This window comes from Anguilla rostrata, chromosome 1 (assembly GCF_018555375.3).
Source record: "Anguilla rostrata isolate EN2019 chromosome 1, ASM1855537v3, whole genome shotgun sequence".
Taxonomy (NCBI): domain Eukaryota; kingdom Metazoa; phylum Chordata; class Actinopteri; order Anguilliformes; family Anguillidae; genus Anguilla; species Anguilla rostrata.
Window position 1 is genome coordinate 9,926,772 of NC_057933.1, and position 24,405 is coordinate 9,951,176.

A 24,405-nucleotide genomic window follows, 5' to 3' on the forward strand; every position below is an offset into this window, starting at 1 on the left:
GTAATTTAAGGTCATGCTATTTTAGTGCCATACCTGGAAAACACGTCTGATCTTACTGGCCAAAGGTAAGTTGCCAGGAGTTCATTGCACTGTGTATATACGGTTTAGGAATAAACTAAGCGGACGCAATCCCGAAGCACAGGTATTTGCATACTAATTTTGTTTTCTATAGCCGTGTCCCGTTATAATTTCAATCGTTTACAAAGATTCGTAAGAGCAAATGCCATGTTCAGCAGGGTCAGTATAACGTTTGTCACGTAATTACCGCGTAATGTTACCCCTGGAAGCAGCCCTCATCCTCTTATATTCTTCTGATAGGTAATGACGTGCTCTGGGAAACCAACCAATAGCAGTCCTTGTAGATTGGCTAGTGTTTATAAAGCCACAGGATAACAATGTGCTTGCTTCATGAAGAGTTTGACAGACGGTCGATTGACATCAGCCCACGCTATAGGCAGGTGATACACAGAGCAAGCCGCTCTCTACCGGAGATCACGTTAGACAGTCTATCAATTCCAAATAAAAAGTGACGTGTGGGGGAAAGTTAATTAAGTCCGAACAATGGAACGTTCTAAACAGAAGCAACTAAATCAAAGCGAAATGCAAGTAACCGGTACGAACGATGGTTCTGTAAACGGACATTTTGAAGGGATGGTGAAAATCACGAACCGGCCCGGTGGACCTCAAGGGGTTCCCGGGGATACGAATTCTCAGACGTCTTCGGTGATGGAGAGCTGGAAAGAAGAGCGCACTCGAAGTATGGAAGACAATGAAATAAGCTTGCCACGTCTTGCCGCTGCATATACCACGATTCTCAGAGGTCTGGGAGAAGATCCTCAAAGACAGGGTCTCCTCAAAACTCCATGGAGAGCTGCCACGGCTATGCAGTTCTTCACCAAAGGCTATCAGGAGAAAATAATTGGTGAGTTGTCAGGAACAGGCTATGCATTTACTGGCGGCAAACTTAACTTCACTGCTATGGCAGTAATCTACTGACGCCTGTGTAGCAATAAATCGAGTGGTCTTGCGAAATAGCATAAATGGTATGATTGAACTATCAGCGATAATATCGGTAAGAAAGCAAACAAAATCCGTTTATTGTAGTTTGCATTCGGGAGTTCGGAGCATCTCGATCCCATACTATATCACGTCATTCCTTATGCGATATTGCGAAAAACATGTTAAATGTGGAAAATGACTGCTTGAAGCACCTCAGGCTTCGTCAGGAGAGAGTCCAAGTAGCCTTAGTAGGCCTACTAGAAGAAAAAAAAAAAACTCGTAAGAGGTTGGCAAATAAAGATTATTCAATGAGTTAAATTTGCGCTTTATGCTGTTAATGGAAATTTGATCAAATGAATACTGAGAACCTTTTAACTGATGTGTGCCATAATTCTATTGTCTACTGCAACTTGTAAAACAGTTTTAACGTTATAATCTGCCGATAGTGCAGAAGGCTATGTTTAGTGTCAAAACGGCTTTCTTATGATATTGTTATTATGACAATACATGTGTCTCAGTAAAGTGGGGTGTAATAGTAAGTGGACGGGGCTTAGGGAGGTAGGCTAACAGGTTCAAATCCCAGATGAAGCTCTGCTGAAGCACGGGGCATTTAAATACTGAAGGTATTCATTTAAATACAGACGGTATTTAAATACCCCCCTCCCCAAAAAAATGAATGAATACATTTATGTCGCCCAAATGTTATACGTCGTTCTGCACAAGCAAGTTCATTATTTCATAGATTCTAAATTTCGCTTACTGACCATACAAGCGCGATATCACGCGTAACTACCGGTCCTTATTGAGTTCAAGACCGTTCATGCTCCACTCTCCGTATGAAACACAAGATCAATAGTGTTTGCCAATTGGTGGAACTTATGGAAACTGCTGGAACGCAAAACACACAGACATCTCTTTCGATGTGAGGCCCAATGGTTAAAATATCTGTCAGCTGGTTAAAGTCTAAATGGAATAGCAAATAATAAAATGGTTGTTATTAGAGTGCAGAGAACTATGCAGCCCTAAATAAACACGCAGAAATAATGAAGCTAAATTCAAAGCATTGCATTGCGTTCTAACAAGTACAACCAACATACAGTATATAATTCTGTATAATTAATTGCCCTGTATTCAGCTCACATGAATGAAGTAGCATATGCAGTGCATTATCATGCAAAGATTTACTAAGCTATTATAGCTATTATAGGTTGTTAAATATGCGGGGTGGTGCCAGTTGGGTGCTGGTTGTTTGGATTCTGTGACATATGTATTTCCACCGTCTAAGCACATTTGGCATACCTTAGACCTATGCCTATGTACATTCATTCAATATAATTCTCCTTAATTTAATTACGAAACCATTTGCCGTATAGTGCGTAAGGCAATGTTCTGCAATGCAGATTGAATACTTATTTTATCAAAGTAGTGTTAATTGGTGGACCAAGTTGGGGAGGGAAATTTGGAAAGCAGGTCCAGTGCACACACAGCTTGTTTTCTGTCATATGTGCAAAAAATGTGTTAAAAAAAAAAAAAAAATTATCAGGACAATTTCATGCCTGGTATGAGCCCAAACAAAAATGGCCCTGACCAAAAAATAATTTTTTTCAGTGGATTTTTTTCTTTGTATCAAAAATGTCTCATTCACACTCTGAAATGTGGACATCATGTTTTTGAACTTCAAGGGCAATTTAGTCAAATAAGCACATCTGCGCTGAATTCTTCATGGGTTGTGCTGTTGTGTTAGAAGTGCTGCCACCCATCCCAAGCCATTCTGTAAGTGGTGGAGTGAGGGATCTGCCCCTCTTGTCTTTTACCCCATCCCCCTCTGATGCTACATCTGGAGCTGGTTTTGGGGCGGTTTTAAGGGGCCCCAGTCAATGTGGAAGGAACGATTTTTGCTGCGCTGTCCTTTACCGAAAACACATGCATCCCACGGTCTGCAGAGAATGTCCTGTTTTGTGGGATTGCCAGATGCGTCTGCACTGACGCCGGGGTTACCCAGGTGAAAATACTGACTGGATGGAATGATGTAGTGAAAACCCTCCATGATGACGAGTGAATCCTCTGCTCTCTCGCTCAATGCATTTTAAAGAAAAGTTCTCTGTTGTGTTGCCAGTCATTCCCAATTTCTGCACCTCATTTGCTGTGCGTTTGGGTGTGTTTGCATGCTTCTCTGTTCATGGCTCACATGCATGCATTTGTGTGCCTGTGTGTGTACGAGCGAGTGAGTGTGTGTGTGTGTGTGTGTGTGTGTGTGCTCATGTGTGCATGCACGCGTGCCTGTGTGTGTGTGTGTGTGTGTGTGTGCATGCATGTGTGAAATGTGGTGACTCATGTATAAATGCTGAGGGGAATAGAAGCTGTAGGCACACAGGAAGTGAGTTGTCAGGTCCCTGGCTGAGAACAGTCAGTGGGGGGGGCTTTCTTATGTCTGATATGCACACATACACTGCATAACCATTCATTCATACACAGCCCTCAAACACCTCCACACAACTACATAATCCACCGTGATAGTTTTAATACAGTGTATGCGTATAATACTATATACCACACAAAGTCTCTGGATTATTGGTACACTGTAAAGGAAAAAATTTGCCAAACATATCTAAATCATTACCTTGCAGTCACTGGACTTATTGCCCTGTTTTTCCGCAGTCTTCCTCTCTGTCGCAGGTTTTTAAAGCTTCTGAAACTGCATCCCCAATGATATGCACTGACTCTCTTTGACACTGTGACAATTTGAAGGGTTCCCATAGCAACCAATTGTTTTTGTGTGTGTGTGAGTGTGTATGTGTTTGTGTGAGCCCAGTGACGGAGGTGGTGTCCAGGTTTAGAGATGACTCGGGGCAATGTTGATTTGATTCCCTGTTCTCTTTATGTGGCCGCACTTGTGCCGTCAGGTGTTGAGTAGGAAGCCTTGTTTAATTGCTTTTAAGGGCTGGGCAGGTGACGGGCCTTTCTTTGAACAGCTGTCGTTCTGCGTTAGACCATGTCTGAAGCTCAGTCCATCAACAGCACTCGGCCAGAACAACCAACATCCAGAGAAGCAGGCTGCCGGAAAGCCTGGGATGGCTTCTAACTGAGCCAGTTCCAGAAGAAGGCCCGGACGTATCCACTGCTTTCAGTTGGGCCTCCTGTGAAGGGATTTTAGGTCACAAATGTCACATTAGTTAAAGAATACGTGAAACAAACAGGCCTCAGCTTGGACATTGCCCTTTCTGCTCATTTGACACCACTTTGTTGGAACTAAATATTTTGACTTGGCCATGGCGTCACACAGCTGGATTAGTTCATCCTCTTCTAATATGATCAATAAAAACATGTATAAACACCCTCCCTCAGACCCAACTAAATAACATACAATTTAGACGATAACTCGAGGCAACCAAATATAAGAAATCCAACCGAGGTCTTTTCAAAAAGCTTACGATCTCTCTCATACCATGGTTGGAGAACATTTACTGACTTAGTTGGCAGACAGTATGCCCAAAACACATCGCGGTACCTGTACGTACAGCTCATTTGAGTGACTGAGACACTCATGCTCACAGTAATTGCTGCCTCCCCTTAGCATATTGTCTATATTGTCCCAGTTCTGTTCACTCACGGTAGAGACCCTGTTACTGCACTTTGATTCTTACAAATGACGGTGACAGGACTGAGATACTTATGCTCACAGTAACTTCTGTCTCTCCTTAGCGTATTGTCTGTATTGTCCCAGTTCTGTTCACCGATGGTAGAGACCCCCTCACTAGCCTTTGATTCTCACACATGACGGTGACAGGACTCGGATACTCATGCTCACAGTAACTGCTCTCTCCCCTTAGCGTATTGTCTGTATTGTCCCAGTTCTGTTCACTCATGGTAGAGACCCTGTTACTGCACTTTGATTCTCACACATGACGGTGACAGAAGTTGACGACGACGACGGCGACGCCCGGCCTGCCGGTGTACGCCACGGCGAGTCGAGTGACCGCGCTTCCTGTGTTCCTACGGAAATTTTCTCTCCGCTGAGATAGGCAGTCAGGAAATTAAAAACCCCGAGCGAGAAAGGGGGACGGCACCCTCGCAAACAGATAAAAACAGGTTTATTTGAACAATGATATGAGTTTGGAGAAAGGAAAAAAAATAAAATAAAAACAGGAAGGGTGAATGGGGAGGGGAGGGAGGCGATGTAATTACCCTGGTCTGCGGGGAGACAGGTATTAATATAATGCGTCACGTCATGGGCCTGGTTGGCTGTAAATACTCAATGTGCGTGCGTTTAACTTTTAAACTGGACTGTTGGCTTAAACGGCACTTCCCTCTTTTTTTTTTCCAGATGTGTTAAATGATGCCATTTTCGACGAGGACCATGACGAAATGGTGATAGTGAAGGACATCGACATGTTCTCCATGTGCGAGCACCACCTCGTACCCATCTTCGGCAGGGTAAGACTGGGCATTATTAGGCCCTGATAAGAAGGACCTTCTGTCAAGAAAACATGGGTTCCATCTAGGCGCAGCCTGTGAGACCTATGATACATGCAAACTGATTATGGGATGGCACGGTATAGCCTAGGCATAAAAATAGGATTATAACTGCATTGTGTGCGATTTGATGAAGCCTGAGCTAAGCTTGCCAGTAAATTAATTCATCATAGCTTTCCAACTTGAATCTGTAGCACTTATAACTAAATAATTGGGGGTACAATCACGGTTGATTCTGGGTTTTCTCTTAGCATAGTAGAATTAAACTCACATGAACTGATAGATTGAGAGTCTGGTATTTAGGCACTTCTTTCACGTGTCAGGTACCAATGAGCACCCTTGCCCTTTACAGTGAATTACCACAGTAACCTGTAATCGGAGCGTGTCAGTCTTGATCTGTGTGAGTAGCCTCAGTACGTATAGTGAGCATGGTATTTAACTTCTGGGATCTTCTAAAGCAGGTGCCATTCCAATGCTATTAACTCTATGCACTTGTGTGCTTATGACTTGCCCGCACAATAGGATCAGTATCTCCTCCCAGATGTGATAAATCAGTACAGTGTGGTCATATATGTAATCCTAATTAAAAAAAAAAATTTGGATGGCTGATTGGCGGTCATGTCCAGCGTGTATTCCTGCCTCTCGCCCAATGCACGCTGGGATAGGCTCCAGCACCCCCCGCCACCCTGCCCAGGATGAGCGGGTATAGCTAATGGATGGATGGGGTGGCAATTTGGATTGCTGGAGCTAATAGCTTGACTGGCATTAGAACATTTAAATCACAGTTTCCTAAAGGGCGTACTTAAGAAATTACAGCCGAGTCGGGAGAACCATGAAGAAGATGCTGATAACGACAGCTCTCTAATGTGCCTCTGAACTACGGACGGCTGTAATTACACACGGGTGGGGGGGCGGAGGGGGGGGGGCGGAGACAAGTGTTGGGCGTCCGAATTATCTAAAAACCCTGTTGCTTCACCTCAGAGGAAACAATGGCCGGTCTTAATTCTCAGGTTCGGCATTTTCGGCACCTTCCTCCCGACACCCACTCCGCTGCCATTTAAGACAAAGGGGGAGGTGATCAATCTCTTTCACGGTGCCAGCGGCTGTGATAATAACGCATGCCATTGATCAAGCCAGCAGAAAAGGTTTTTTTGTTTTTTGTTTTTTGTTTTTTGTTTTTTTTTCGGTAATTTTGTTTGCCAGCCGCTGTCGGGGAGCGCGCAGCTTCCGCTGCGCCCCGCTGATAGCTCTGTGTTGTCACCGCCGCGCCTCTTATCCGCGCTCATCTATTTACCTCGCTTCTCGCCGCTCCGGGAACAAGATAATGACTCACCGATTTCTACAAAGAGCCCGTTCTTTCTTTATTTTATTTTCGTCGCGCCCTCGCTCCTGCGTCCCCCTGGCCTGTAATAACACACAGACCTGCCCGCTGTCTGTCTGTCTGTCTGTCTGTCAGTCACTGGTTCTGACCCGAGGATGCGCACGCAGCACCGCCAGGCCCACGGAGTTTATTGTTCTACGATACACCTCCCCTAGTCTTCATCAAAAAGTCGATTCGAAAGAAAAGTTCTGTTTCCACCGAATTCGGTTTGGCCAAATGTGGTTTTGACCCTTGATCTTTTCAAACACTGTGGCTCCTTGTTTCTCCCCCCACCTGTGTTTTTTGTTTACCCCCTAATTAATTCTGAAACACTGTTGGAGAATTATACTTTGGCATAGCGTCCATTTTTTGTATTTGTAGCAGATAGAACCGCAAAGTCGTTCCGGACGGGGAGAGTTCATCGGCTCATCGCTCGGCGACCGAGGAGGAGCGGCAGGATCGGTGGGGGAGCAGGAGAGGAGCGAGCCGTGCGCGGCTGCCCTTTCTCTCAGCCTGTTTCGTCAAATTGCTGCTGACATTTGAATAGAGGGAGTGTGGCGCTGGAGGGGGTTTGAGGAGCGCGCGTGGGGGGGGGGGGGGGAGGGTGGGCGCTGTGCTCTGAGGGAGGCGCTCGCCTCCCGCCGCTGAGCAGACGCGCGGCTCCTACCAGCTGCTACTCGAGCCTCCCAGCCTCCCAGCTGCCTTTCATTTGTAAATTTGCTCCCGCGAAAGCGTGACTAAATCCTCCACCGCCACCGCCACGGCCGCCATGCCGCGCTGCTACGGCAGCCAGGCCACGCCTCACCCCGCCTCGTAGAATACGGCATTAGACCGCGGCTCGTTTCCGGCGCTGCGCGTTTCTCGCAGGAAGCCCGGGAGAGGCGTGCGGTAACGCCACGGACCGCCGCCTTCGCCAGACGGAGAAAGGCGATTTCGGAGACGCACGTAAAAAGCTACGACCAGCGATCTGGATCTTTCAGCTGTGTTTGGGTCCACAGCACCTCTACACCCTGGACAGGAGAGAGTCACGTGCTCCACTTCTCTGGTCCTGCAGGCCTTGGCGTAGTTTGAGAGGATATCGTTCTCTATGCGGAGCAGCACCAGCTCGTCCCTCTTGCTTTTTTAGCACAGCGGTAGGCTGAGCATTCCCCTTGAGTGTCTTTCCATGTTTTCCAGACATCTGTTGGATGTTTACTGCAAAGACAGGTGATTGGTCTCGGCAGGCTGGTCAGGTAAATGTGACTGTGGCCTCTACCTGCCCCCTACTACCATTACCTCACCCAACACCTGCCTCTGCCTCCCCCATTGATTAACATCTCATAGCCAGGGGCATCAGAGGGAGGGGTAGTGGATCTGACTACCCAGGGCCCAGGCAGGTGGGGTGGGGGAGGGGGCTCAAAAGCCTCAGACTAAAAAGGCAAAGGGGGCCCACAGAGATTGAATTTTCACAGCGTCCAGAATTTCGGGTTTCACCCCTGCTCATAGCCTTCGACCTCCGGCGTCCAACGCTAGCATTCCAGGTGAAAGCGTAAAATAAGGTCCATTGCAATGTGCGCCATTTCTGTCACATTCTATCTGCCCCATGGTTTACATGATGCCTGGTGGTTACCAAGGAGACCTGTGGTGGAGATCAGGCAGGTTTTTTGGATTGGCATCGTCAAAGCAACAACATTTAGGCTTCGGTTTGAAACTGCGTTCGATAGACGCAAAAAAAGCAGCAGTCAAATGATTGATTTTGAAAGTGGATCAGTGCTGGTTTTGAGATTGGCTCATTATACCTCTTGCGTTTGTTTGCTCTTCAGCCTGTTAAATGCAGTTGAAAAATGGAGTCTGGACATTTTTAGGAACACAAGCATCTGTGATGTGTATACTTTCTCACTCCTACATTCACCTTGGCTTTTTTGACGGAGCATAAGCACTGATTTGAAAGGCCTGGTTTTTCTGTCGAATTGATTACATAAATACCAGGTTCAGAGACAGTGATATTCTTTCCTGGTCTTTGTGATGCCTTCAATAGACAGTTTGCAAAAGAGTATCTGAAGCTGTGTTTGATGAACGTGTGCTCTGTTGTAGTACTCAGAGTCATTCCAGAGAAATGAGGGGTACACAATTACTATCAGTGACATCATACTTGATAAGTAACTGATAGGTAACACATTTATTATTTGAATTTACCTTTGAGTGCATGTGTCTGCAGTATGTTTGGCAAACTATGCACTTTACATATGTTTAAGGTTTACTTGGAAGCTGGGTGTGAGTTGCTAAAATATATCATTTTAATATAAATGTCTGTTTCCAGTTCTCCAGTATTTTTACCAATAAGGTGTCAGGTAACCAAATGGTCATTGTTACCTCTGTATGCATGTCTTCTCCCTTCTGATAGACTAACAAAACACCCCCCTTTGTACTTGCCACATCTTCGAGAGGTCTATCTCAAGTCATGATCATGATCATGTCCGCTCTGTGTGTATGTCTGCCTCCCATTTGGTTCCGGTAGGCCATCGACCACCCCCCCTTTGATCAGTCATGTCTCCATCAAGTCTATCCCATTTCAAGTCAACATACGGATACGCTAAGCTAGATTGGATCAACCAAAATTCCTTACATCTTATTTCCAAACCATTGAAATCGCTCGATTAATTGTTCAAATGAAATGCTTTGTGCCGATCTTGTGGTCTTTCAAAATAATGGCTGAACTAATATTAGGAAATTTGTATTCAGTGATAAATTTCTGCGTGCTTGACACTGGTTGTGTTCTTTTGAAAACCCCCCTTTAAAGGCAGGGTCCGTGTCAGCTGGCATTGATCTATAATAGCCATTATGATGTGAAAAGGTTTTCTCGAGTACCGGTCTCTTCACAAAACCATTGTTTATCAGGAAATGTTATTCTGTTCTAATCAGTATTGTCTGTTGTGAGCCGCTCTGTCACGCTCCAATATTGGAGGAGGCTAGCGAATGCACAACATCTAAATTTTGACAAAAATGACAGGAACTGATTTACTGAAGCCGTATCAGAGCTGCATGAGGCAGAGGTTAAGCCTGCAATTACCCTATCTTCCATTCATAACCGCCTTCCATTCATAACTGCCAGAGCAGCTATATTTATTCATGGGTCATTTATGTTGCTGTTCCCTGTTACTGTTACCCAAGATACCCGTAATGAGTCTGTTCCCTGTTACTGTTACCCAAGATACACGTAATGAGTCTGTTCCCTGTTACTTTTACCCAAGATACCCGTAATGAGTCTGTTCTCTGTTACTGTTACCCAGGATACCCGTAATGAGTCTGTTCCCTGTTACTGTTACCCAGGATTCCTGTAATGAGTCTCCTTGTCTCTTTTTTTGTCTACCATAGGTGCACATAGGCTACCTCCCCAACAAGAGAGTTCTGGGCCTCAGTAAACTGGCCAGGTGAGTGAAGCTGCAAAATCTGGCATTTGTATTGTGAGCATTAAATTTTGAACTGAAATCTAGTATATAAATAATGTCAGGCAAGAGAAACAAACACAACCACAACCGCTAGCATGAGTATAAATGAGGACAAAAACTTGTTCTCCTAGTAAAACCTGGTAAAAAGTTTTGGTAATGGAGTCCATGCCTCACAAGACAGCCCAATGTCATAATGCTTGTACCTACCGTACTTCAGTATTTAATCTCCTAGTGGTTATTTTGATATCACTGATGTCTATGACATGCTTGTGCGTCTTGTGTATTTGGCTCTGTACTCCTTGTTTGTGAGGCAGGTGTGACCCGTTGCTTGGATGTTAACAAAATGAGCAGCCACATTAAAGTGACTCTAAGCAGATTAGCTGTCATGTGTGGGTGAGGGTGGACACTGATCCTGTCTGACCTGAATACGTGGCTTAGCCCTTTTGCAACAATGAAGATGTAGCACCTGACTTGCCATGACAGAAACGCACAGATGTATGTCCGCACCTCCTCAGGAATAAACAATGGGGCATGTCATTACAAAGCCATTGCAAGAATACAACCATTGCTAGCAGACTTGCATGCTGCTATCTCTTGGACACTTATCATTCATGTTAAACTGAACACAGACAGACAGGCAGACACGCTGGAACACGCAGCTGCACACGTCAGCAAATGATCTCTCAAAGTCACTACAAACTGCACTGCTGAAACCAACACTGTATAATCTCTGTGAGTGACATTGCCTGTCATGGCTAACAACTGAGCAATTTCATTTCCAAAAAGGGCTGGAAATATATTTTTATCAGTACCCTTGAAGTTGGCCCTGAACTGAAAATCTGAGGCCAATAATGAGAAAATTGCACCACTTTGAAGCGAAAGCGGATAAATTCATCTCCCAGCAAAAAGAAAAAAAATTTTTTTTTTTTTAAACGTTAAACTAGTCCATAATCTTCTTGTTCAGTGACATTTACTGGCTTGTGAGCGGAGCTGACCCCCTTGCAGTGCTGGGGCAGAAAGAGAGATGCTTCCTGATCTGAACTGAAAAGAGTAAACAGCCACAGGCTGACAGACAGCAGTTTCGGACGATTCTGTTATGAACCCACGCTCAATAAAAAAAAAAAACTCTTTCGCATTGAGAAGCCTTTGATCTGTTACGCATTCTTATTGCGTCAGAACACCACTGGCTGGAGGAGATTATGGAATTTTCAGCACACTGTGTTCTACCAACTCTGTGCAGCACCAGCTACTGTGTGTGAGGGCAGTTTTCCCCCCAAACTGTTTCACGCTTGTGCTCCAGACCCCTCTATATCACAGTAAGAAGTACTGTTTTCATCTGCACTTCTCCCCTTAAGCCTCTGTGGACTTAGTTTCAAATCCAGACTTAGACATTCTCCTGTAATTAAGCATTGTTCTGAATGCTGTTCCTGTCTCTTCCAGGATTGTTGAAATTTACAGCAGGAGATTACAAGGTACCGTTTCACCTTACATTGTATATAATGAGCCACTCAGACTGTGGATGCTGTGACTGTCTCACAATAAATGTAATTAAATGGCATAAATGTTCCAGCTTTTGATTACCAACAAAGTGAGCTACATAAAGCATAAGCATTTAGGCAATGGTTTTATTGCACTAATGATTGAGGACATTCTGAAGGTTCAATATTCTGCCTGCCTGTCTCCTTGTCATCTCCTTCTCCATCTCTCTCTCTCCTTCTATCTCCCCATCCCTCCCTCACTCCCCAGTTCAGGAAAGGTTGACTAAACAAATTGCAGTTGCTATCACCGAGGCCTTGCAACCTGCTGGAGTCGGTGTCGTTGTAGAAGCCACGTACGTATTTGTTTTCTTCAAACTTTTTCCAAAGCACTGAAAGATTTTAGTTGAACAAGCCAGCCGTTTTCCACCTTCAGCCGCTACAGCTATGAATGTCTTGTGCCTGCCGTTTGTTCCAGTGAATTCTTTTGTGTAATTTGTGTACGAGTCCCGTTTTTTAAACGTTGGCACTTCACGTTTGAAACCTTTGTCCCTGTTCCGTAGTCACATGTGTATGGTCATGAGAGGGGTGCAGAAGATGAACAGCAAGACTGTGACCAGCACCATGCTGGGCGTGTTCCGCGAGGACCCCAAAACACGGGATGAGTTCCTCACCCTCATCAGGAGCTGAGGGGTCCCACCGTGGAAACGGTCCCGCCTCTCCGTATTCGACGTCCTGCCTAGCCCCTCTCCCTGGGAAACCGATTGCGCTCGCTGTAGCCCACCAGTCACTGTATTTGCCATTGCCTATGCCTCTCTTTCTCCTTGTTTAAAGTGTAAAACCCACTGGAATAACTGTCTGTTCCAGAGCATATTCATACGTGAGGTTGTCTAAATTGTCCTTAGTGAGAAACATCTTGTGGGTAGAAATGGGTGAAGCAGTAAGTGGCCGGCTGTGTAACTTCACAGCCTTTGATTTAATTCTAAACGCACTTTCAATAGTGAACGAATCATGCATATCTTCTTGAGTCTTCATGGTACACATACAGAAACCTCATTTTATATGTAGTTTTTTCAGATGTGATGATAATGAATAGAGACAATTAGTGTCAATTCAAAGGGTTTATTTAATTTAACTGAGAAGTGAAAAGCCAAAAAGAATGACTTGTTCTTTGCTCTTGGACTTTTTAAACAGGAAAATACTAGGTGATTACTTAAACAATTATTAATTACTGTAATCACAAAATACACCTATTTAATGGTTGCTTACAGGTGACAGATTTTTAGTTTTAGCTTTTTAATGTCCCCATTGTTGTCAGAACTTATGTATAAAACAAAGTAGGTAATGACTAGGATTCATTTAACCTACTTTACTGCACTACATTCCTACGGTAAAGATTTTGTTGCAATTTTTTACAGATATTTATCTACAAAGTGTTCATTTGCAGCTTGTTTGCCACTGACCCAAAGTTTACTAAATATAAACTCACCGAAAAAGCACAGGGTGCTCTTTCACATTTTATCAGTGAAATGTCCTTTAACACGAGGATACATACTCTCATATCGCACTCAATAGTGTTATATCTATTATTTGCCATTTCCAAACTTGAAGATCTGTCATGGTTTGAACACCATATTCCTGAAGTCATTGGCTTTTCTGTTAAAGTGTGCAAGGTTTCATACACTTTAGATTTAACGTTTTAAGTATTTTAATGATTTATACCTAATGAATTACAAACACCGTATTTTGCATCCTATTCACAAAACAAGATGGCTTCCTGAAAGGGGACATCTTGTAAAACAATTGCCGTTACTATATGCTACAACTGTATGGTGTTTGTGGGGGAAAAAAAGACCAAAGTAGTTTTTTGTTGTTAGGAAACCATTGTAAAACATTTATACCATTAACAATGCTGCTGCGTAACTATGTAATTATGAAAAAATATAAACATATGGTACATTTGCACCAGTATGGCTGAATGTGAGTAATTCAGCATCGTTGCTTAGTGATAATTTACAAGTGAAACAATGTGAACTTACAGATGTGAAAAGATGTTGCATTTTCACCGGCACATAGGCATCTATCGCCAGTGGAGTAGAAATGAAGGTTCTCAAGGACAGGTGTCTGCAACACTGTCGTTTTAGACGAGAAATGTGGTGAAATGTTTGCGGTGTCAAACCCCTCTCTGTTATAGTGTCGGACTGACGTGATGAGTAATCTTCAGTTACTGTATTTCCCACAAAAAAGGTGTACTTACTTCAGCCTGTCAAAGGGAAAAGAGCCTGACAGAGCAGTGATACGTTTGCCGTTTAATAGTTTGTGGGTGTTTGTGTGTAAATGTGTAAATTGAGTGTTCCATGGGGTGCTCAGGGACAGAACCCTATATATTTTAGAGCTAACTCTGCCTTAAATAGTTTGATTCCAAACCATAAAATGATAATTCTATCTTTTACTTAGGAACTATTAGGAACTATCACAGACCGAGTAACTTCTGTTCTAATTTATGTCAAGGAAGGGAAGAGAGGACTTTGGTAGCCTGAGAGGTCTTCTGTTATGTGGCCTTTTTTAAAGGGGCGAAAAAGAAAGCCCTCTGCCCCCACCCCCCCACTCCCCCACTGTCCAAAAACAGCAAGGGGTTCTGTTATTCCCACAAATTTACTTTATGGTATATATTATTAGAGTATTATTATTTTAAGGAGAAAAAAAAACTAAAATAAAATCTTTATGTGTGTAATTCATGTGGAATATGTTGTCTTTATTGATGTATAATGTAAAAGCTTCAGCAACAACCTGTGGCTGAAAACATATTTTTGGTGCATCAATAGCCAATAACTTTTTTTTATTTTTATGTGCTCTTCGAGTGAAAAGCAGAGCTGTAGGAAGCACTTCACCCTGACTGAATCCCCACAATGACAGGCTCCACAGCGCCCCTATCAGGTGTAATATATAGCTGATAATCTACCAAAACATGTTAAGATTTTTCAGCTAAACTGCCATATTTTTCCATTTTTTCAATCAGAAAAATGTATCTGTCAGAAAAACAAGACTGGCGGAAGATTTATTCTAATCAGGAATTCAGAAGTTCAATTGTCCTCGACTTTGATACATTTAATGTGCCCTATCACCTTTATTTTTTTCTGGACACAAAGTAACACTTGTAAGTATGTAAGGACAATGTGTTCTGCACATATGTCTGTGAAAAAATGTATTCCCTATAGGGTATGAGCACAGTTAGTACTGGCATGATAGAGATTCAGTGTGACTGTAGGACTAGTCAAGAAAATGGCGAGAATTGTTGGGCTGAATGGCCTGTTCTTGTCATTATGTTATCTTATATCTTACACACTGAACCCCAGAGTCTTAGCAGGAGAAGCCCCCTGGTTCCTGGCCCCCTGTTGTTTGTGGGCTGGAGACAGGCCTGCCCAAACTCTCATTCCTGAGAATCTCATCTGTGAGCTGCTTTACAATCAGGTTACAACTTGAGTACATCATTTAAAAATATATCAATGGATTCAAGTTCAACTGGCTTCAGCTAAATGCAAATTTGGCCCAATGCGGATTTGCACTGACTACACTCCCCTCCATCTAGTGGCAGTTTCCGTGACAACAAATATCTGCTTTCCACACAAATATAGTACATTTTTAAACAGCCACTGGGCACATCACATTTGTTTAGAAATGCTGACATGATTAATTAGTAATCCTTTGCATAAGCGTAAATAAGCCTTAGACCTTAGGGATGCATACTGTAAATGGTTGATTCATAATTACGATTAACAGGTCACTACACTTGAGCAACTGAATTTCCTGTTGAAAGGAAGGTCTACACACATACACTAGTGACAGCCAGGATAAGAGGATATTTTCAGATATCAGGTGACAAAGTAGTTATAACTTCCTTCTAATATGAAAAGAGAAAACAGGAATCCAGGCTTTTATAATGTAGCTGCCTATCTGGAAGTGCTGTTTTAAATTATATGGAGCACACAAACAAGCTAGTAATTACAGCGTGCATGAGCAGAAATAGGTTTTGAGACTTGACGTGCAGGTGTTTTTGAAACAGGTGTTTTTAAATGCAATTTGCAACTACGGCTACAACTATCGACTGGTTTAATATAAGACAATGATGGAGGCTAGCGGGAGACCGAGATGCATTGATCGCAGTCCTAATGAACACACATTAGAGCCCGTTTAAATGTTATTCTTTAATACTTTTTTGTCTGTGGTTGTCACATAGACGTCAAGCGCTCAACACAGACCCCACAAAAACATTCATTCACACATCAATCACACACACACACACACACACACACACACACACATTGTGCTGTCATTCAAAACACATACAGCATTCTCTCTCTCCCAAGAGTATTCCAAATACACAAATGCAAAAGCAGAAATCCCATAGGAAAATTTGGGCTTGAGCTAATGCCAGGGTGCTTTCCACTGGCATTGCAACAACTGTGCAAGTTCTACTTACGCATGAAATTGGATGGAACATTGATGGAGCGGAATTCCTGGAATTTTCTGGTCTGATACAAATGGGTACTTAAAGCTGAATATAAAAAACCTACACACAGTCTGATGATGGGTATGATGGACAAACAGTTTGAAAATATCAATCGAGAATTGAACCGGCTGAGTCACTGACTTTTCTCTCCCTCGACTAAAACGTGTAGCAGGCCTGGAAACAAGTCCGCACAACGACGCAGCATACTGGTACACTCTTTTGAGAAGACGTATGTACAAAGTTACAAAGACACACACACAAGCATTCACACACATATGTACATCTGTTTGTTGTATAGACAGATATGTTCATGACATCATCAGCAATGAGTACCTACAGAATACGATAACGACAAAAGCTGGCAGCACACTGCCAGCAACAGAAAGTGTTCAACTTTTCTTTGCCTGTAACAGTTTTGTAAATGTCATCAAATGCCTTATATGCATTATGAATGATTCCGCTACTGCCACCGCCTAACACCACTGTAATCACCAGTTTTGCATTATTTTCAAAGTCCATACAAAATCATTTACAGAATGGGTAAATGTCTGGGTACAAAAAAAGGCACTGCCATTTGTTATTCTAGATATGACTTTCCAGCCTTTAGCATGCATTTCTAAAATATAAATTACCTTTTTTAACTTTTAAATTTTTTTGCCATTTTTTGTCTTTTACATTTTTTTTTTCCAAACATACACCATTTTGTCTCAAATATATATGTAAGCCTGCAGTCAATACAGGACACCGGCTCTTGAGATTAACCAAAAAAAAAAAAACTAAACAAAACAAAAAAAAGGCGCACAGTAAAGCGGTAATATATCATTACAGTATGAATGCTATGTTTGCAGAAGTGTCACTGTATAATGACGCAAACAGTTGTGCAGAGCCTACAAACCATACAGAGTAAAAGAATAAAAGCTTTAGAAAAAAAACAACAAAAAAAAAAACAAATTATATAATCTTCATTTACACAAAAAAGATGAATTTGGAATATCAAGGTAGCATTATGCTGTTAATACTGCAGGTTTACAGTTACACTCATATCCGGAAGCCCTCGAGCTGAATGCGCTATCAGAGTCCCATAGAGAGAGTGCAGCTCCAGGGGAGGCCCCAGATTCCCGCGGACGGTTCACGTGCGCGCGCCGGCCTCTCGCTTCTTTATAGTTTACAAACAGTCCCGGTAAGCAGCTGCTTCTTCAGTCCTGTTCCTGCACACTGTCCTGCCGCCGGAGCCAGCGCCTGAACCGTCTCCGACAGCCACCGCTGTCCTGGTCTGAGCTGCCCCTGTCGCGCCCCGTCTTCTCTTCCTTAGTCATTTCCCGTGGCTTTGGCACGCGCACTCGCGCAGTTCCAGGTGACGGGATCATAAAAAACTTCGATTAAAAAGTAGTTTTCGGTTGTTCGCGATGTAGACGCTGCTTTGGGAAGACGGACAGGCTTTGCCGGTACGTGTTCATTCAACATTTAGCTGACCACGCAGCACTAAACTGAGTTGTGGAGAGTGCCGCTGCTTTCTTAAAGCCGCATCATCAGCACGCTCTCCGATCCCTACCTGTGTCTCAGACAGACTCCTTAGGAAATCATCTCCTGCTCTCACTATTATAGGCATTCTGGGCTCTGGGTTTCTGGGATATAAGTATCAATAAAATCAACAGAAAGCACAAAAAAATACCCCTAGAAAAACTGATATGTCTTTTACTACCAAAGAAAATAGGCGATTATAGTTCAAAATAAACAAACAAACAAAAAATAACTATGTTAATATTTGAGATGTACTTATGGTCACCAGCCATAGCAAGTTAATACATACAGTATCTTAAATAATACATCTAAATGATGAATACAATAATCACCTCTGCAACAGTAATATAAAAAAGAATAAATAATGCTCTGAATCTGCAAATAGTATTTATTCATATGGCAGTGACATTAAGTGGCTTTAATTCAAATTAAAATCTATTTAGGAAGCAACAGCGTAAAAACAAAAAACAAAAACCCATTTAATGCCACTTAATGTTTACTAGCTATACCACTTTTGTTGCTGACCAAGTTAACATGAGTTACACAATTTTTTGTCACCAAGTCGCATGAGGCACTAGCTTGTTGGGGGGAAGGGAAGGAGGGGTGGTTACAAAATATCTTTCTATCTCTGACAACTCTAATTAAACCTTTAAGTTCCAACCTATTCAAAGAGGAAGAAAACTGCCTTTTCACAATCTGTTCATCTCTCATTCACACACAGCCAAAACTAGCGTTACACCTCTCAACTCAGACAGCGTTAGTTAAAGTTTTCCATTGCAAGGTGTAACATGGTACGAGCAGCGCGTGGGGGCGGGGCTTTTCCATGGAAGATCTGTCGTATGCCAACACAACTGCACGTCACATGACTGCATCATGTGACAAGACCACAACCCCTACTGATCCCTCACACTCCGGTACTATTATTTTAATTTCGACTTTCTGTTGCTAAAGATCGGGAGTACCCCTCTGCACGACCGGCACGTCAAGAACATACATCGACTCTGTCGATTTCCTTTGGACGCAGGTCTTTGGACAGATATGGCTGAAGTGAATGCTCACTGAAGAAGCACCCTCCTTTAAAAAGACGGTAAAACGCAAAAAGCGTGTGCAGGGTAAGAGATGAAGTGTGAACAGGGATGGTTTATGCAAGCGAACACCGCGAACTTGCGCAGGCTATCATACTACCGAGACTGCGGTACCAGACACAGGCCTGAGGCCCGAAGACAGCTTCGCTCCCAGTCCCACCTTTATAACTTCCAGACAATGTCAACGTTGCCATTGATTTTGATATTTTCACTAAAATATCAGTGCATCAAGTGCATGAAAAAAATACATGGTGACTTTAAGCACAAACTTTAAACACAAAATTTCAACGTCTAAAATAGAACATTGAATTCATGTATAAGAAACACCAGCTAAAATGTTTAACTTATAAGTATAAACCCTTTCCAGATAGCAAACAGAAATCCATAATTCTTAAGTGTGAAAGTAATGCAGCTCCTGTTAAAAGTGACAACATATACAAAACTGAAGAGCTTATCGTAAAATAAAAACCTTTAATAATATAAGGCTATTTCTAATTCAATAAAATTGACTAATGCTTTGAATTAAGACAAAACTGGCAATTAAAAGAATTAAAAGAAGTCAAGCTTTATTTCTAAAAGCATTAAAATAATTCATTTTAAAAATGTGCAACCGCACTATACTGTATTTGGCCACCAGGTGGAACTAAAACCCAATGTTAACATTTACAGTGAAATTATTCACATAGTTTCATGGAGCTGTAATAATCTGACTTCACTGATGCTGGAACCCAAATAAAAGAAGAAGAAAAAAAAAAACATTCTTAGCATCTCAGCATCATATCAATCAGCCTACATAGCACTTCTCCCATCTGTATTCCTCACATATGAGAATATTAATCAGTTTATCTGCCCCAATGTAATCAGCAAAGATTTTTTTTTACAGTAACTTGCCTCATATCCATCTACAACTGCTCTACTCAACGGAACGCTTACCAACTTAAAATCTCTCTAGACACAGATACCAACTGCACACCCTTGCATATCCTCTGCGCTAAAAACTCCAAGCCTCACTGCTAATGACAAGCACAGGTCCACCACGACTCCATACCACCGAAGGATTGCGTAGCCTTACACATCGCAGACTACGTATCATTAAAGATCGCAGCGAATGGGAACGGCAATCACAGAGACGGTCGAGGTACGGCTCTCCCCAGCAAGCACACAGCGGATATACAGAACCAAAGCACCTACAGGACAAAAAAACAAGCATTTCAGAACTATTTAACGATTTAAGGCGTATACCTGCTTCTCAGCTCAAAGAACCTGTCCTGAAACGACTAGCCTCCCGCCATTCTGATTCTGGAAGTGAAATGTGCTTATGACTACAGATCAAAGTGGCCGTTCTGGATAAAAATATAAACCTCAGTTTCCTTTCCTTTCACATCCTCCTCACAGGCTCCGTACTCTTTTAACTTCCCTTTTCCGCTCCTCTTACTCTTCATCGTCCTCATAACCCTCTTTGACTCACTTCCCATCAATCCCTGCAACATGAAACTTTCCTCTCAGCTTCTCTACTGGTAGGCAAAACATACATGTAAACTGTGGCGATAACTAATGTAAGGAAAAAAAAAAGCTATGAGCACATACTATGCCATTGCTTAGAAAAATTATAACATTCATACCTGAAATTTATGTTTCGGTACCCTCAATAGTAGCATTTTATGTAAACAATACATACATGGATGACTGGTTTCTTCCCAATCGTCTGTACAAAGCAAAGCTTCTCCCAAACTGTCCTTCCTAAAAAAGCAAATGAACAATCGACAAAGCAAACAAACTAAGCGCTTTTGTGGAATTTGTCTGTTTGTTTTCTTTTTTTTTTTTGATTGTTTGTATGTTTGTCTGTTTTTTTGGACAAGAGGGTGGCTCCATTTTGACGTTGATGGGCGTGGTTGAGGGCGAGCCCAATCAGGGAGCGCCGTTTTGTGATTTGGGGGGGGGAGGGGGGGGTTCATCGCAGCCCTAATGCCCACCCCTCCTTTCTGGCCAGAAGACGGCCGACCGCTCTTGGGAGTTAGCCGCTCTGCTCAGGGTCGCAGCCACGGAGACCCTGTGAAAGCTCTTTGGGGGAGCCTTTCTCTTTGGTTTCTCTTTCCTCCAACACAGTCCCGTTTACAGGGAGGACCTTTATCGTCTCTCCCTTGTATTGTGTAGGTTTTTTTTCCCCTTCTCCATTTTTTTCTAAACCCCCTGATACTTGTAAACATGTCTTTTTAGTGTTTTTGTTTAGTTCACTAAAAATAGCGGGCGCGTGTTTCATACTGATGACACATGCCTATGTGGAGCCTTTTTGTGAAATGGCAACAAGCTTTTTTTGGGGGGGGGGGGGGCACACCCACCGCCCCTCTCCTCCTATTGGCTGCTTGGGAACAGAGGGGCAGGCAGGAAGACCCTTGTGACCTCGGGGCGACCTTTCCCCTGGTCTCCTGGCCAGCCTTCTCTCCCCAGGTCTCCTCACTCCAGGCTCAGATGGTCGATGTCCGGTCAACCCCGTCTGGACCAATGGGAAAAGAAGCAAGGAATAAATAAATAAATTATAATGCAGCAAAGGGGCACCATAAAGGCAACCGCTATGGCAGAGTACAACATCGCTGAGAAAAGCAGTTTTCACCAGCGGTTAAAAAGTACTTAATTAATCAGTGAAAGCCATCCATCCATCCACCCTGGCACATGAGTTAATGGTGATAGTGATAGCCCAAAATCAGGGCTCTCAAAACAGGAAACAATCATTCTCATTAAAGTAGAACAGCACCTGCGAATACGATCCAACCAATTGAAGAATGCTCTAGTGTTCCTGGAACCTGAATGAGAACCAAGATCGACATTCTGAGACCCTGTTTCACCCCCTAGCAACACCAGCAGTGCCCAGAGGGGAAAATGGAATTACTCAAAAAAGCCTGTGATAGAAATGCCAATAGTAGCAGGGTCAGTTTCCTGTATGGAGAGAGAACCCGGGGAGCTGGGGATGATGTTTGTGTGGGTGTGTGTGTGTGTATGGAGGGGGGCAGGGGGCATTGGATGTGTGAGCAGTAGGGTGGGGTGGAGCAGGGCGGGGCGGGGCGGGGCAGGACGGGGCTGGGGGTAACTCATGGCACAGGAACACTGCCCCGTCTGTTGCACGCAGCCAGGGGCAGGACGCAGGCGTCTGTCTGGTCTGGCATTCCTGAGCACACCGCAGGTCCTGCCGGCCCGCAACCCTGCCCCTCCACGCCCGCCCTCCGCCCCGCTCACACAAAGCTGCGCTTGTCCCGCGGCCCGCTCCGAAAACTGAGAGGCACTGTCTCCCCGTTCCACCGGCGGAGGGGGAGAGAAACCCCTCTTTATTCAAAAGAAAAACCCCTAACTTCACATGGGAAGGCTTACCGGTTTTATCCTTCCTTTTTATAACACGCCGATTTCAATGCGCATTCACGCCCGCTTTGGAACGAGGAGGGTTTACTTTCCGAAAAACTGAGCGAAAAGTCTGCTGTGTCTGCCCTTTAGAGCGGCCCTCGTTTTCTGTGGGAGGGGAACGCGCTCTGAAACATTCGGATGAGCGGTCACTCTCTTCTCGGACGTCATACATGTCCCAAAATGGAATGTTCAGGCAAAAAAAAAAAAATCGACAGCACATTCAGTCGAGACTCCCCCGCGGTTTCATTGTATGTCGCCCTCTAAAGGTGAAACAGGTTACTGCAGCTGTTGTTTTTTTCTCAAACTGAAGAGGGCTCTCACCTCCCAAAGCGTGCTCAGTCATGCTCAGACACAGAGACTCAAGACGATTGTTGATGTCTGGTTCAGTCACGGCCACCTGTATATCTGCAGATTTACAAACAAACGCATTGTGATAACATCAGCAGTGCTTTATGTCACAGAAATATCAGTACAGATAATTAAGATATAGCACATACCATGCTCTGGAGAAGAAAATATCAACAAGCTATTTTCAAAAGCAGGATGTAAAATTCTGCAGTTCACATGATAATTCTTGCGCAATTGTACGGTTTGAAAAAGTCATTTCAATGACCTCAAAGTCGTTTTTGACCATTTCATCTCTGCTCTCTGATATTAATGGATGAATATCAGCTTGAAATTCCAACACATTTACTTCCAACAATGGCCTTCATTCATGCGTTTGGTCCTAAAACTAATCTGATTAAAGTGTACAGCTGCTGAATGATTTCAATGACATTCCCCCTGCAACTCCTCAAACACTCGAGATGCACCGCACTCAACCCCAGTTACCACTACAGGCCACTTGAGGGACAACCCGCTCTCTCTCTCTCTCTCTCCCCCTCTCCTGTTTGATTGCTCTTGCCTCTCTCTCTGCCTCTCTCTGTTTCTCCTTCTCTCTCTCTCTCTCTCTCTCTCTCTCTCCCCCCCCTCTCTCTCTCCCCTTCTCTCTCTCTCTCTCTTACTGTTGCAGCTTTGAGCGGTCTTGTCTTTAGCTGAGTCAACACAGCCTGGGCTTTGAAAAGCTCTTGTGGGAAGGAAGAGCTGAGTTAGGCACTTGCTGGCTGGACGGCACAGTCAACCCGCTATTTTTAGGCATAAAATCCTGCCCCCACCACCCCCCAGCCACCACCCCACTAGTGATGCCTCTGCCTTAATCAATCCATTAATCTGACCAGCGTCAGAGGAAGGGGGGGGGTGATTTGGGGTGGGCTTTCCAGTTTTGCTGGCCAGAGTCCAGCTCCAGCAACCTCCAACTACATATGCCACGGCCATGACTCTGCAGAGCTGTCCTCTGAAAGACAGGGGGAGGGAGGGATGGAGGGATGGAGGGAGGGGGGAAAGAGAAAGAGTGCCAGGACGCCCCAGCGCCTGGCAACAAAGACACTCATTGTGGCTGCCGTCCCCAACTCCTTCCTCCTTCACTCTCTCTCCCTCTTCCTCTCTCTATCTCTCTTTCACTCCTGGTCTCACACTCTTTTTCTCACACTGTTGGATTCCCTTCCTCCTTCAGTTTTTTTTGGGGTGGGGGGGGTGAGCTTTTGTGCTCACGAGAAGAAGGCGGCCCCAGTCACGAATGCCCCGCTGGCACACTCATATCAACATTGGGTTGTCAGAAGTGACAGATATGATCAGGTCCCACTCACAGGGAGAGGGGGTTGCAGGTTCACTAGCTGTCTTTACACAGTAACACATTATGCTCATTCAGCAGTGCTCTTGTACAGGGCGACTTAAGCACAGCTCAGACCAGAGACATGCGACACGACGAGCAGTAACCGGTAACTCTTGCCGACGTTCTATGACTCGCCACCAGTGATTAGACACGTCGATTCGCCGGCAACGGTAAGTGCCATCATCACACATTCTGAGACAGCAAGCTCACACCGCTGCTGCTCATTCTCTGCGACACGCAAAAACGGTCTCATCCTGTCGCGAATCTTTGGTCTGAACTGAGCTTCACGGTGTAAGAGAACACAAGGGCATCAGCCTCACATCTGAGTTATGAGAGCAGCATTCTCAGACCAGGCTAGCAACATTCCCAGAGCAGCGAGAATATGTGAAACTAAACTCAGATTAACCAACGCCGACCCAGAACCACGGGGGCACGTCTCACATGGTTCAC

At 43.9% G+C, this 24,405-nt stretch overlaps 2 protein-coding genes across 5 annotated transcripts in view; one reads left to right on the plus strand and one right to left on the minus strand.

Annotated features, from left to right (window-relative positions):
• Positions 1-390: 390 nt before the first annotated feature.
• gch1 (GTP cyclohydrolase 1) lies at positions 391-14,469 on the plus strand. Its single transcript, XM_064321401.1, has 6 exons — positions 391-922; positions 5,324-5,433; positions 10,187-10,242; positions 11,701-11,732; positions 12,007-12,091; positions 12,299-14,469. Exons 1-6 carry the CDS (start codon positions 562-564, stop codon positions 12,423-12,425), a joined length of 771 nt encoding a protein of 256 aa, XP_064177471.1. The 5' UTR covers positions 391-561; the 3' UTR covers positions 12,426-14,469.
• Positions 14,470-15,925: 1,456 nt separating this feature from the next.
• The window catches only part of samd4a (sterile alpha motif domain containing 4A), a 38,726-nt gene continuing 30,246 nt past the window's right edge, over positions 15,926-24,405 (minus strand). For all 4 annotated transcript variants that reach the window (XM_064321371.1, XM_064321389.1, XM_064321363.1 and 1 more), the window contains 2 exons: positions 22,566-22,649; positions 15,926-21,345 (listed from right to left, as the gene is read on the minus strand). In XM_064321371.1, coding sequence (XP_064177441.1) covers positions 21,317-21,345; positions 22,566-22,649 — 113 coding nt within the window. In that variant the 3' untranslated portion in view covers positions 15,926-21,316. The remainder of the gene's footprint in view (positions 21,346-22,565; positions 22,650-24,405) is intronic.